Genomic DNA, 13,501 nt, shown 5'->3' on the forward strand with positions numbered 1-13,501 from the left:
ATCTGAACTTCTATCCTATCATTACCCTTTGAACTTTACTTGTGGACTCCTCAAGATGTCCAAGACTAAAGTTTCCAAAATCACGAATTACAAATTTGTTCCAGCCTCATAAAAAAGCAAAATATAGGTAAATAATGCACAGACTATAGAAAATCAGGGCAAAAAATCATAATCAGCTACTTGTTAATATTATTATATTTACTGTTCAATAATGGGGTAAAAAATTAATACATTTTTTATATACTGAGATCAAATTAAAGAAAAGATAACGAAAACATAGATCAAAATTTTTCCGCACTAAAAAATCTTACTGTGGGTCCTTTTTGGCCTCCTTATTTACCCCCTCCCACCTTCGCCTTTATTTCTTCTGGTCTACCCTCAGGCAATCAATTAGTTGATTCGATTAAGTATCAACAAAAATAGAGATAAACCATACATTTTTCCAGTTACTAAAATTAAATAGCTCTTAGCACATCGCAATGTCGTTAAGGTAGAGCCAGGTCTTATCAATTTTATGTAGCTTCGTTTGACCATGATTCCTAAACATTTTCACTCGCATCTTTTTTTCATCAATAACTAAATTAGGCATATATTTTTCAAAAGCAGAACTTGAGAGCCATCTTCTTTCGTCACTCTAATCTGCACAACATTTCTAGAAGTTCACGCAGAAAACAAGTACACGTTGACCGAGGGAGGAATCTAACCTCGTCTTCCTCTTCAGATGGTTGTCGGACCCACCAAAACAGAAAGCCAAAAAATAAATATACAGGACTAAGAGTCACAAGACCATAGACATGCCAAAACCAATCTGAATTGTTCATCCAACGACCTAAACGCTGAATCCAATGCGTAGGCTGACGCATCCTTTGCAAAATGTTCTAAGATAGGAAGCAAACATCAATTTATACCGCCTACATTACCTATTTGTGGTGCTACATCCAGGGTTGCCCCTGTAAATTTTTTGAAAACCACCCCAGAAAATACAATGTGCTGCAATATTTCAAAGAAGTATTACACACTAAAATGGAAGTTAAATCTATGTTTTTACCAGTAATATACGCTTAACTTCGTAAAAAAATCAATTTGTCGGGATAGATACATATCACAGATCACAAAGAACATACGTAACCCTAGGGCTTAAAGTAATCGTAATGAAACATTAGTACCACAAGTGTGGAAACTCTGGTCATACCTACATATTCTAAGTCCCGATAGAGGATATTTTGCCTGGAATCATTTTGGAACAGAAAAAGTGTAAGAACAAAGTAAATATTTGAAGGTTCTCATTTTTTTCAAGGTCTTAAATATGATTTCACCAAGAAATTCAAAATTCAGAAACCATTTAAAAATTGATAAGAAAAAAAAGCTCGATTCAAGTGATGTTCACGAGTCCTGAAGTTTGCCGCAATGATTAATATCAGATTTTTCATTGGTATTATTCCCTATTATCTCAGAGCTTTATTTTACTTGAGTCTTTTTATGTCGTTTTTCTTCTTAGTTAGTAACTCTTACTTAAACTGAACTAGTTTCACTGGCAAACACCACTGGGGCACATAAAAACTAATAAAACAGCTTTTAGACTTTTCAGGGCATAGCCTTTTGCCATTTTCTATGCCCGTTAATATATTTAACTGCAATAAAAGGTTGCAACTTCTTAAAATCTTAACCTTGTCCTCGAATTTTATTATTCGTAATTTATACAATTCCCTATTGCCTATAACTTGCAACCATTCATAAATTGTTATTAGTTATAAATACATATCACCTGTAGATCATAAGGTAGCCACTATTCCCTAAAATTAGCTATATCTTCACTCTTACCTGGGATAAGCATATTAATCTTTCTCTTCGTGATTCCACTAAAAGGTCGAGCCACAAATTAATCGTGCTTGATTAATCGACAAATTAAGCTTGAGAACAAATTAATGTTCCCTTAAAAACTTTGGTTCGAAGAAAACTTTGGAGAATCTTTGTCTGAATAACAAGGTATATTTGCTAAATAATTGAAGGTTATTTGCCTGTCAAGCACAAGCTACTATAGGTTTGAATTATGGTCTAGATAAAACAGATTAATCTTCCCTTAGAAAAAAGGTTGGTAATCAGAAAGTTAAGACAATTTTGTTTGTATAACAAGCTATTGATGCTAAATAATTAATACTTATTTTCTCCTCAAACTTGAAAGAAATATTTAGTTAAAAATTAGGGCTTTGTGATATTAAAGTGAAAATCGGCGTTAAGGAACCTTTCTACGACATCAGAAGCAACTAAAAATTACATGCATCTAACAGCCTTCATTTTAGACCTATTAAAAGAACTAAACAAAATAAAATAAGCTTCATGGAACTCTCAAACGAAACGATCATCAAGAATAGTAACAACGATTTAAAACAACGTGGAGACAAATATTGGTAAGGATGATTTACAGTGTATAAAAAATCGGGATTATTGGGGATAAAAATCAAAAATAATTCCTCTTTCGAAATATTTTTTGTTTCGGTTTTTTGTTGTACCCTTTGCCTTGGGCTCTCAATGGCTCCATAACTCCCAAAAACTGGCATAGAGGGTCACACACAAGTAATGACAAAAATGTAAAATAAGACATAAAAAGCCACAGATATATATAATATATATATATATATATATATATACATATATATATATATATATATATATATATATATATATATATATATGTATATATGTATATATATATATATATATATATATATATATATATATATATATATATATATATATATATATATATAGGCTCCATAACTCCCAAAAACTGGCATAGAGGGTCACACACAAGTAATGACAAAAATGTAAAATAAGACGTAAAAAGCCACAGATATATATATATATATATATATATATATATATATATATATATATATATATATATATATATATATATATATAATCATTTTAACCAGTTTAGAAAAATACCATAATCTAGTTTGCAAACTTATTGTTTGAAGCCTTGTTTCCCAATTGGATATACAATATGCCTCTCCTCCCCGGTGACTTCCACTGAATTTAGGAACTATTAGAAGACATAGTAAAATCCAAAATTAATCAGATTTACATATGCCCATTCTTAAAGCTAATTTTAGCCCCACTTTTTTTCGAATGTTTTTGTAGAAGTAACAATTTGTCGGCACCGCATTGCATGATTAACAATTTGTAGCTTGTGTTTCAGATAAGTTCTGGAAAAAACAGTAACTTCTGAGTATTCACAATGTATTTCTTAAGCTCACATGCATGTCTAGCTAGAATGTCATGTCTAGACACGTGTCTAGCCAGACTTCAATGTCTAGGCAACGACCGTTCACAAGTAAAATTTTGTGCTTAGCTAGACACGCTAGACAAGGTGCTTAGCTATACATTGAGTTCTAGACTCTAGAACTCAATGTCTAGGATTTTCGATTACAGCCAATCAGAATGTGTCAAGTTCCACTATTTTCATCATCTGTGTTTACATTTTTAAACTAAAATTTTATTTTTGTTTTCTCATTGATTGTTTTTTTTTCATTTTAGGCAAATATGCAACACCAGACGTGATAGTGAAGCATACTAAGGCAATCGTTTGGATTATTTCATCAATCATCTTGTGAAAGCAAAAAAGAGAGTACAACTCTGAAAGTTTGGCTCGCTTAAACTCTCTTGATTGGCTAGGAATGACAACTGTAATCTAATTGATACTAAATTTGTAATTTTAGCTAAGCACCGAATTTTATTTGCGAACGGTCGTTGCCTAGACATTCCAGTCTGGCTAGACACGTGTCTAGACATGGGATTCTAGCTAGACATGCATGTGAACGCCCCTTTAGAAGAAAAGAATTAACTTTATAGTAGGGAATTCACTGGTACTATATTTACCAAGGGATCATATAACAGGCAATCATCCCAATGATTGCCTGATATGATTGCCAGTAAGCAAAGAAATAAATAAAGAATGCAAGATTTTTTTTTTTCCTTTACGAATTATGATTCTATACTTTCTTAAGGATTAAGTTACCTGTGCATGTTTCTGTATATTGCTTTACTGCTTTCCAACGGTTTCTATCAACGAAAGATAAAAATTTTACTACCTTTCCATAGCTGAGATTAAATTTGATCCATCTGCTGAATTAAATTAATGAAATTTAAGTTGTTTTTTTTTTCTTTTTTTTTTGTTTTTTTTTTTAGATTCGTTGAATACTGGGTGAAAATCGCTGAAAAAGGGACATTTTCATATTATTTTTTAAAGCAAGTTTAGATGATTCGCTTAGAAAAGGTCTAAGTAATATAAATATTTTACCTCCGTGAATGAATAGATATAAAAGTAATGAATTCAATGATACAAGTATCTTGTCCTTTTGGTGCCAGTTACAGCTGCAGGCTTGCCGTAAAATCGCTTGGCCCACAGGGATCATACAATCTAAGGACAGAAATTAGGATAGACATTTCCCCTTATTATGTAAGTTATTAGGTAAAAGTTCCTAAAAAAAAAAAGAAAAAAGATCTATTCAAATTAGAAGAACGTAAAAATTATAACTTACCCCGTCACTGTCAACTAATTCACGCTTGATATCGAACGTAGCTGCTGCCCATTGGTCTGCAACATCTTTGTCATCGGTTACGATCACATTGTCGAATAGAATATTATCAGACATTGACCATACTTCAATGCCAACGGCTCCCTTAAAACGAAAATATATATATATAATTAAAGAATCTTAAACTTGTGTAGTTGTGCAAGCATCCCTAACACCCAGCCAATACCTAGTCTGCAAACAGTCATGTGGCATTACCATTCTTTCATTGTGCAACTAGTCAGTTGATTTCTAATGCTCCCAAGGACCAATAGATTTTTTTTTATTCGTCCGTTTGGCTCTTTACATAGCAATACTTTTTTTTTCAAAAACAATTTGTTTTATTTCTGGCTTTTTTGGAGAATATTTTCTAAGAGAAACGGAAGACCCTTTCTGGCCACTTAGAAAGGAATTTGCTTTTGCAGAAGGAGATAGATAATTAATAACAATTATAATTGAAAAGGTGCAAAACCCCGTTAAGTGCCAGGTTATGTTACAACTAGCGTCAAATTTTCCCTAGTAAATTTGTATTCCATTCCAAACTTCTGAGAGAAACTGTCAGAATTTATTTCTAAGCTGATACAAAATGAAAAACGTTAAAATATTTCCATGTCTTGTATAAAAGAAATTTATGATGACTACCTTAAGCGAAAAAATTGTTGTTCTAGACAGCAAGACTGAAAGACACTTACAGACCCCTACCATAGACATCAGAGGAATTCAATTTTTTTCTGTATCTGTGTCATTGATGTTTCTCGTTTTTTCCCACGGTTGATAAATATGGCCCAGCAGTCAAAGAATATTGAGAGGGTTCATTTGGGTGAAAATCGTAATATCTAGTTCCTTTTTAAGCAACAAAAGAGAACGTACTACAGAAGTGGCATTTTTGTCATTTTACGCCAGAAATGATGAATTTCTGTCAGGGTTGGCAAGCATATCCTTATTTATTTAAATTTCTTTCTGGTAAGACTTGCAGGTTATCATAAGATCGCCAAAAGATGTTTTATGGTTTATTTCTAAGCTACTGCTGATGTCTAAGTGCCTCTTACAATTCCGGCTTATTAACTCCATCGTGATGTGTCGTACGGCACCAAGAGTGCCATATTTTTATCCCTTTTCTGGAGTGGAAAGGTTAGGAAGCATAGTAAGAGTACCATTGTAATATTCCTGATCAAAGACACTTAGATTGAGGGTTACAACCGCCACTCCTTTAGAGTTCTCTTCCCCGACCCCTTGGTAAAACATATTTAACAAAATACTTACAAAATTATTAAAAAACGTTGTATAAAGGTTTCCATTATCATTCCAGACAGTGACAACTTACCCCTCAGAATCTTTATTTACCTCATAAAGATGCACAATTCTCGTGGAAAAGTTTAAGGGGAGTAGGAAGTAAAACCTATGCTCAACGCCCTTTACCAAATACTCATGTTGACTTCTTTAGATTCATCGTCTAAGTTAGACCAAGATCTTTTTGCAAGATTTAGTGTACATAAAAAAAAGAGAAAATCACGATATAAAAAATAATAAAAATTAACTTGTATTTGTTGCTTTACTAAGAACTGACGTTCCTAAAGTTGTTTTTTTTCTATGACTTATATCGGTACACAAAATTATAGATATCATTGCCCGCGAAAGACTATCGAGAACCCTATAAATTAGTCTTTTATTTCTGTAGACTTCATATGAAATTTTCTAATCCTACGAGCACACTCAATTTTTTCATCTGTCTTGTGCTTTCAGTAAAACCCGTTTTAGAATTCTAAAAACAGAGAAAAATATCACAAGTCGCAATATTCGACTTAGTTTAGCAAATACATGTTGCATAATCTGCAAAGAAATCGTTTCTGTTTCTTTGGAGTTTCAAACTTGTTTTATTTTTTTTAGACTAGTTTGAGAAAGAGTCCAATAAGCCATGAGTAACTAAAAAGACCACACTGCGTTTCTATCATGAAAACGAAGACACCAAAAGAAAGGAAGAACTAGGGTTAATTTTTCAAGACAGTGAACAAAAGGAAAGAAAAACAATGCTTCGGTTACTCTAAAAAACAAGTATTTCCTTTATTTAATCAAAAATCGTCGCTATCGATTAATTTTTTTATTACTATGAAAATATGTTATGTGACGGGGCAGTGGGCTTGATCTCAGCTTGGTAATGCAGAACCCTGAGTTCGAACTCAATCTCAGGTTAGTAATCCGGGACCCCGAGTTCGAACACGGCTGTAAGAACGTACTACAGGGCCGACACAAGGATCTTAGTAGTCAAGGGCGTCGTTAGTCTGATACAATTAGAAGAAAATTTCCACTGATGAAAATTGTCAAATGTACAAACGAAATGTTCAGAAAATTATTAGTTTTCTTCTGTTTTATCTCTTTGGTTTCATTTCTTCATTTGTTTAGTTGACAATCACACTTTATGGTTCAGAAGGGAAACAGGAGTAAGATAATGAAAATATCCAAAGTATGCCCAAGCCCTGAATTTTCACTCATAAAACTCAGATTCTTGTTCAGACTTGTTTAAAGTTCAGATTTGGGCATAGTAATTTTTAAGATATTCTGCATCTACAATTAAAAATGGCAATATCGAAAATGGATAAACATTTGAAAACGATAAAAAAATTAAATTTTTTTCACTCATGATAATAGAAATTCAAATATTTCGGCTTCACGCACAGAAGCCTTAAAGGAAAGAAAAACACAAATGCTATGCAAAAACAAAACGAAAGAAACACTCACATCTTAATAACGTCCAGTATTCAATGCAATTACATCACATGTACTACAATAAAAATCTGTATTCTTTATTCTGCATCTATAAGCTTGAGCTTACACTATACCATTTCAATGAAGTAACCAGGAACGTGATAAATTGTTAATTAGAATAAAAAGATTTACGATCCTCCAGAGACATTGCTGGCGCATAAGGCGAATCGACGTTTCAGTTACTGGGTTTGTGTTTTACAGGGGCAGGTAGTTAGACTGTCGCCCAAATTTACGGCAACTGGAATTAAACCCCGAGCCCCTTACTGCCATGCAGAGGATCAATCGGATGTACGTTTTTGCAGCGGTAGCTTGCAACCTAGTAAAGACGATCACATCCCATAGTAAAAAAAACTAAATAGCCCATAACTCTTAAAACTAGAGTTGGATAAAAAAAAGTACACTACTAGAACCGCCTTGTCCAATACCCCTATATAGGAAACTAACTGTCCCTTGACTTGAATAACGAAGAAAATTCATTGGCTTGAAAAACAAGAAAAGATGAATTGCGTACTCCACAGGAATATCCTTAATTACTAGTTTAAAAGAGGCAAAAAAAAGAAATGATAAAAGGAAACATACTATTGAAGACATATGAAATGGATTTGGGTCAAAGTAGTAGTCTGGGTTAGGTATCTTTTTTGGTCGCCATTTTCCTCTATAATTTGGGTTGTCAATAAGAGGAGCTCTCCATTTTCCTTTGAACTCAGGATTGGGCATCATAGGTGGCGTCCACTTTCCACATCCAGGAGCAGATTCACAAGCGGGATTCTCAATCAGCGGTGCTTCCCAAGTTCCGTCCATTTCTTCGTCCCTATAAAAAAAAAAAGATATTTAACACGAAATACTAAAAAATTAAGAACAATTAAAGTTCATCCAACTATAAATCTGGTTCTAGTTCTCGGGAACGACTGGTTCAGGATATTATATCTACAACTCATGAGTAAATGAGATACGATATAAGAATCAATCTGAATTCAGTAAACTGCAGCTTTAACTAGCCTGTAGTGTGAATTATAGTATACAGCACATGTGTTAGTATGCTGCAAATTATTTAAAATACCTATCGTATTTAACAATACGCAGAAAAGTTTTCCGCAGGGTGAAAACCTTCAGTTGGGAGAATTATCTGCACAGGAATTTATCTGGGAGATTTTCTAAAATGATTTTAATGTTTTAGAAATAAGATCGTTATTAATACGGAGGGGGAAATTTTTCAGGTGTGTGTGGGGGGCGGGGGGGTATTTCTGCGAGAAAAATTATTCCACAGAGGGGCAGTTTTCCACAGGGGAATTTTCCCAGAGTGAATCCTCATTGAATTTATAGGAGCAAGGCGGGACAAGTAAGCTAGTAACACGTAAAAATCAAGATACATTACTATGCCAATTTTTGCCTTTTTTATGCATCTAGTTTGAAGTTTAGTTTCGATCCAGGGACGTCCTACCTATGTCATTACGGGTATTGGAGGTGCCAGAACTAACTCCTAAAAAAATTAGTGTGCAGAAAAACTGAAAATACAATAAATTGACCGACTAATATCAAAATTAGGCGATACAAGCTATTGGAACGAATTGAAAAAAAGGGACAGTCAAGAAAGTAAAAGTTAAAGGATACGGCACTGAACTTTACAATCCCTACTAGCTGTACTGATTTCCCTTTCCTGGCCCTTCAGCCAGGAAATATAATGGGAAGTTGGGGATCAACTGTCCCGCGCTTTTACATACCGTTCCTGTTTACCTTCCCCAGATTTCCCAGGTGCCCATTTGGAGCTGGGTCGACTCTGGCTAAGCTTACAGAGTCTCTCCAAGTCATTAATGAGTCAAAAACATTGATCAAAATCCCACTAATAGTGAACCAAGGGTAACTGGAATTTCGTTAGGTTAAAATAGCTTACCAATCATCAGGCATAACTGCAGTTGGATCAGGGATCATGAGTTCTTCGTCTTCCAACCATCCTGAGGGTTTAACGGCATTTTCATCGATGACTTGTTCAGGTGCATCCTCGTCCCAGTCCTCTGGCTTAACAGCAGCGGGGTCAGGAATTTTTTCACGTTCGTCCCAATCAGAAGGCATTCTATCTTCAGGGTCATCGATTTCAGAAGGAGGATTTACCGGAGGCACCATGTCTTCCAATAGGGATCCCTTGTTGATAATCTGAGAATTGAAACACATATTTGTTTTATCAATTTTTCAAGCTGACATTCAAAACAGAAACAAGTAACCTATATGACAGGTTTTTAATTCAACTAAAAAATTAACAATAATTAAGTCACCATTTGTGAAAACTAAGAGAGTGGAAGGGGTCACGAACACGCAGACAAGAAGCCAGAATTGGGAAAAAGCAAACAATTTATAGATAAAGAATCATTTATTAATTGAAATGTTTCCTTTGAATTTACAAACAAATAAAAACACTAAATGAAGAAATAAGCTTCAACCAATTAGGCTACAGACAAAACAAATAATTAGTTTAAATGATTACTTAATACAGGGATGTAAAGTAAGCAACTTAATTTTAAGCTTTTTCATCGGAGGAGGGGGGCGGGGCGGTTGTTTGTAACACCAAAAAAGGTTGAAAACCCATTTCCAATATAAAGAGTAGATAGAAAAATTTGTAGGCAACGATCGCAAAACAAATATATCCGACTTTAAGGCTTCTTGTGGCAACCACCATTAATAAAAAGGAAAAACAGAACATGCCACCAATATTCTGAAGATTATTACGCAATGAATACCGAATGAATAATAAATAATGAATGAAAACAAAACCTGCCACCTGTATTTTGAAGATTATTACGCAATGAATACTTGTATAATAAAAGTTGGATAAAACAGCATTTTTGTAACGAATTCTCCCCCCCTTCAGCAAAAGGGGCTTCCTTGGACCATCCTCAGTAAAGGATGATTCCCGCTTTTCCTGTATGCAGTGTAAGGGGTATTATGACGCCTTTGTTCTTGGATAGATCCTTCAAGTATCACCAGCTAACAGAGTAGCTCTCAGTTTTGTAAACTTGTTCTAAAGTCAGTTAAAAATCAGTTTTTAGGCTGTCAATGACAGCCTAATATTTGCAAGATTAATATACTAAAAACAGATTGCAGCACAAATAACACCCTATTGAGGCTAGCCCAACCATTATTAATAACGTCGCTGCCAGACGTAAGGATCGTGTTTAACAATTCCATTCTCAGTAGAGCAATATACATTAGGATGAAAGGTTGATTGAACAGGAATTACCCTGCTGATCCCCAGTTTTGAAAGTCTTGGAAAATGACTTTGTGGCAAGTTTTGAAAAAGTCTTGGAAAATGACTTGTGGTAAGTGTGGCAAGTCTTGGTAGTTTTAAAACATCAGATGTGTCATCGCGTGCCAGCAACAAAAAGGTTCATCGCTGTAGTGCAGATGAATTAGAGCATTTGGAACGATAAGCTTTGTTATCATAAAAAATCAGATCATTTTGATGAGACAACCTTTACAAATTACTTCAACTACTATAATCTACTGCTGCTAAATCAAAATAAATAAATAAAAAAGGCAATAGTTCTACCACACCCTGTATACATTTGATTTCTTTATCTATTGACCCATTCTGTTAAACTGAAACCCAATAAAGGATTTTAATTTTTCTTTTTTTTGTACATAGAACACAAACTTGGCAAGAGTCTAGCCGTTTTACAGTAAGGCTTTTTCTTATCTTAAAGTTTGAACTAAAAATGGTGACATCACCACAAGTGAAAACGCGGGGAGGGGGAACTCACCTTATAATCCACACTGACATCAAAAGAGTTATCGGGGTAAACTTGAAGACGATACAAATGAGGCTTTTTATCAGAAAAATATTCATCTAACTTGGTGCTTGGCTTCTTGGCATGTTTTTCTTCAAAACTTTCATTCTTTGGATTCTTGTGTTGGAAGATGAAATGGAGCTAAAATGAATAGACAAACAAAGTTTAAACTGCTGAGGCGATTCCAACTGAAATTTTAATGCACTAGATAATAAGAAAAAAGTATGGGAAATAAAAACTCAGCTTTATCTCTGAATAAAAAAAAACAATCAACACCATTTAATATTAAGCAACACAATCATAAGGTCAGTTATAGAAATTAATAAAATACGTTTTTTTTTTAGCTTTTGCTTCACGGGCAAGCAAAAACAAGCTTATTCTTCCAGTAGTGCACCACAGTTGCACTATATATCAGGCAATATCTTTAGGCAATTTCCTGAACAGTAAACTAATCCAACTATTGATAGTAAATCAAAAATGGTTTAGAAGCAAAAAATATTTGAATAAATACAGATTAAGCTAGTTTTGTACGTTTACAGTTCAGCTGGGGAATACCGTGCAGCGATGTTAATAGTTATTAATCCACATTATACCCATATTAAAAAACAATTTACCCCCCCCCCCCCAACAACCCAGAGCATCACAATTTATCATGAAAGCATTGCAGCAGGATTTCCAGCAGTAAGGTTTTTCCTCATTGTTTATAAATTGGTCATAAAATACTTTGTGTTGTTTATAGAGCAACGAGATAACAATTACCATAGAGACAGCCCTAATTAGAAAAGGTTAGTATTGCTGAAACAATCGTCTTTCTATCCTTAATACCAACAAAATAAGTTCATTACAGCTGCATCCAAACAAAAGTCGCTGATAACTAAGGGGGATGTATGATGATATGGCGAGAAAACTAGTTTATTATTAACAACTATTATATTTAATTAATTTAGCGCTATAATATTAAAGCATACACGGCACTTTGATATTCATTGGGATGGAAATGGCAAAATTTGAGAGCCCAATTGATGAAGAGCATTTAACCCAGTGAGTTGTAATAGTTGGCTGACGACAGCATTAGAGCAGGCTAAAACCGCTATCGTTGACATTTTCTATACTAAACTAGGTCACCATTTGTAAACAATGTTTCTAAACATTTTTCTGGTTAAAATACCAGACTTAAAGCTCTGGTACTTTAATACTGGTAAAAGTAACCATAAATCGACTCTCTTGAGCCGATTTGACATTACTGCCTGTGATGACTGAAAAATAGTTTTTGTAAATAACTTTCATCTCAATAACGGTTTAAAGCATTTTTAGGCAAAATTTCTCCCTGGTTCTGAAAGCCCCCTTTTAATATTTCTAAGCCTGTCTTCTTGGAGCACGTGAAGCAAGGCCAGAAAAACGGGCATCGACCGCACAATAAATGTTAGATGGTGAAGACAACAACAAACAAAATTGTCTAGTATTTAACTAAAACATTGAATGACGAAATAGCACGGCCATTTTATGTCGAAGCTAATAGGATTTTACATGAAAGTATTAGGTTTTTCTAACTTAATAGGAAGCTAGGAATAGACGCAAGATTTTTTATCTGGGGGAGGGGGTAAACTTTATTAAAAATTACTAACATAGGCAAATTTCATTCGGAGTAATAACAAATAAAGGTGAAAATTTTATTTACAAGTTATTTTTTATGCTTCATAATGATGATATTGTTTAGTCAAACAAGCCGTTGCAGCCCTATATGGCTTAGCAAAACCAAAGTAAGTATCAACTAAGAGGCAAATTCATTATGAAAATCGTATTAACGAATGAGGTTTGAGCCCCTGCCTTTTAATGGAAGATCATACTTCCATCTACGTGGAAATAGACACGAAGAAACTTTAAAACTATTACTGGAAACAACAAAATGGGTTTCTCAAATCCCTTTCACCTGACTGTTGGGCACGGTGTATTTCATGCAAGCGCTTGACTTTTCATAAAGTAGGTCAAATATATTTTTTAGGATTTGAAATAGGTGAAGGGGTTGAACTATAATCACTTGAACATTATCTTTTTACTTATAAAGCAGGGAAGAAAAGCTATGATATTTCGAATAACATTTGGCTTCGTATGAAACAATAAGAATATAATCCAGGAAATTTCTAAAACTTTCTTATATCCCCCATGAGGCAGATATTCAATTCTATTTAATAAGGCCAATGTTAATACAAAGATACAACCAGCAATGATTATCGTAATTGGCTTAAGTCTGAAAAATAAGGATATTAGGTCTATTACATCAGAAATTCAGTCCAATCATGAAGCCAAATAAATCGCTTTGAAGCCTCACACGATCAGAATCAATAAAACAAACTTGCAGTGAAAAGGAATACTAAAAATCAA

General features: G+C 34.0%; 1 protein-coding gene across 1 annotated transcript in view; it reads right to left on the reverse strand.

The window, feature by feature from the left end:
* The window catches only part of LOC148945148 (calnexin-like), a 57,168-nt gene that overhangs the window by 12,099 nt on the left and 31,568 nt on the right, over nucleotides 1-13,501 (reverse strand). Inside the window, exons 4-7 of the mRNA XM_089099479.1 lie at nucleotides 11,093-11,260; nucleotides 9,232-9,491; nucleotides 7,920-8,151; nucleotides 4,545-4,685 (exon numbers count right to left, since the gene is read on the reverse strand). Of these exons, the coding sequence (XP_088955605.1) occupies nucleotides 4,545-4,685; nucleotides 7,920-8,151; nucleotides 9,232-9,491; nucleotides 11,093-11,260 (801 nt within the window). The remainder of the gene's footprint in view (nucleotides 1-4,544; nucleotides 4,686-7,919; nucleotides 8,152-9,231; nucleotides 9,492-11,092; nucleotides 11,261-13,501) is intronic.

Source organism: Artemia sp. Qi Xiang Cuo, chromosome 13 (assembly GCF_049724085.1).
Source record: "Artemia sp. Qi Xiang Cuo chromosome 13, ASM4972408v1, whole genome shotgun sequence".
Lineage (NCBI taxonomy): Eukaryota > Metazoa > Arthropoda > Branchiopoda > Anostraca > Artemiidae > Artemia > Artemia sp. Qi Xiang Cuo.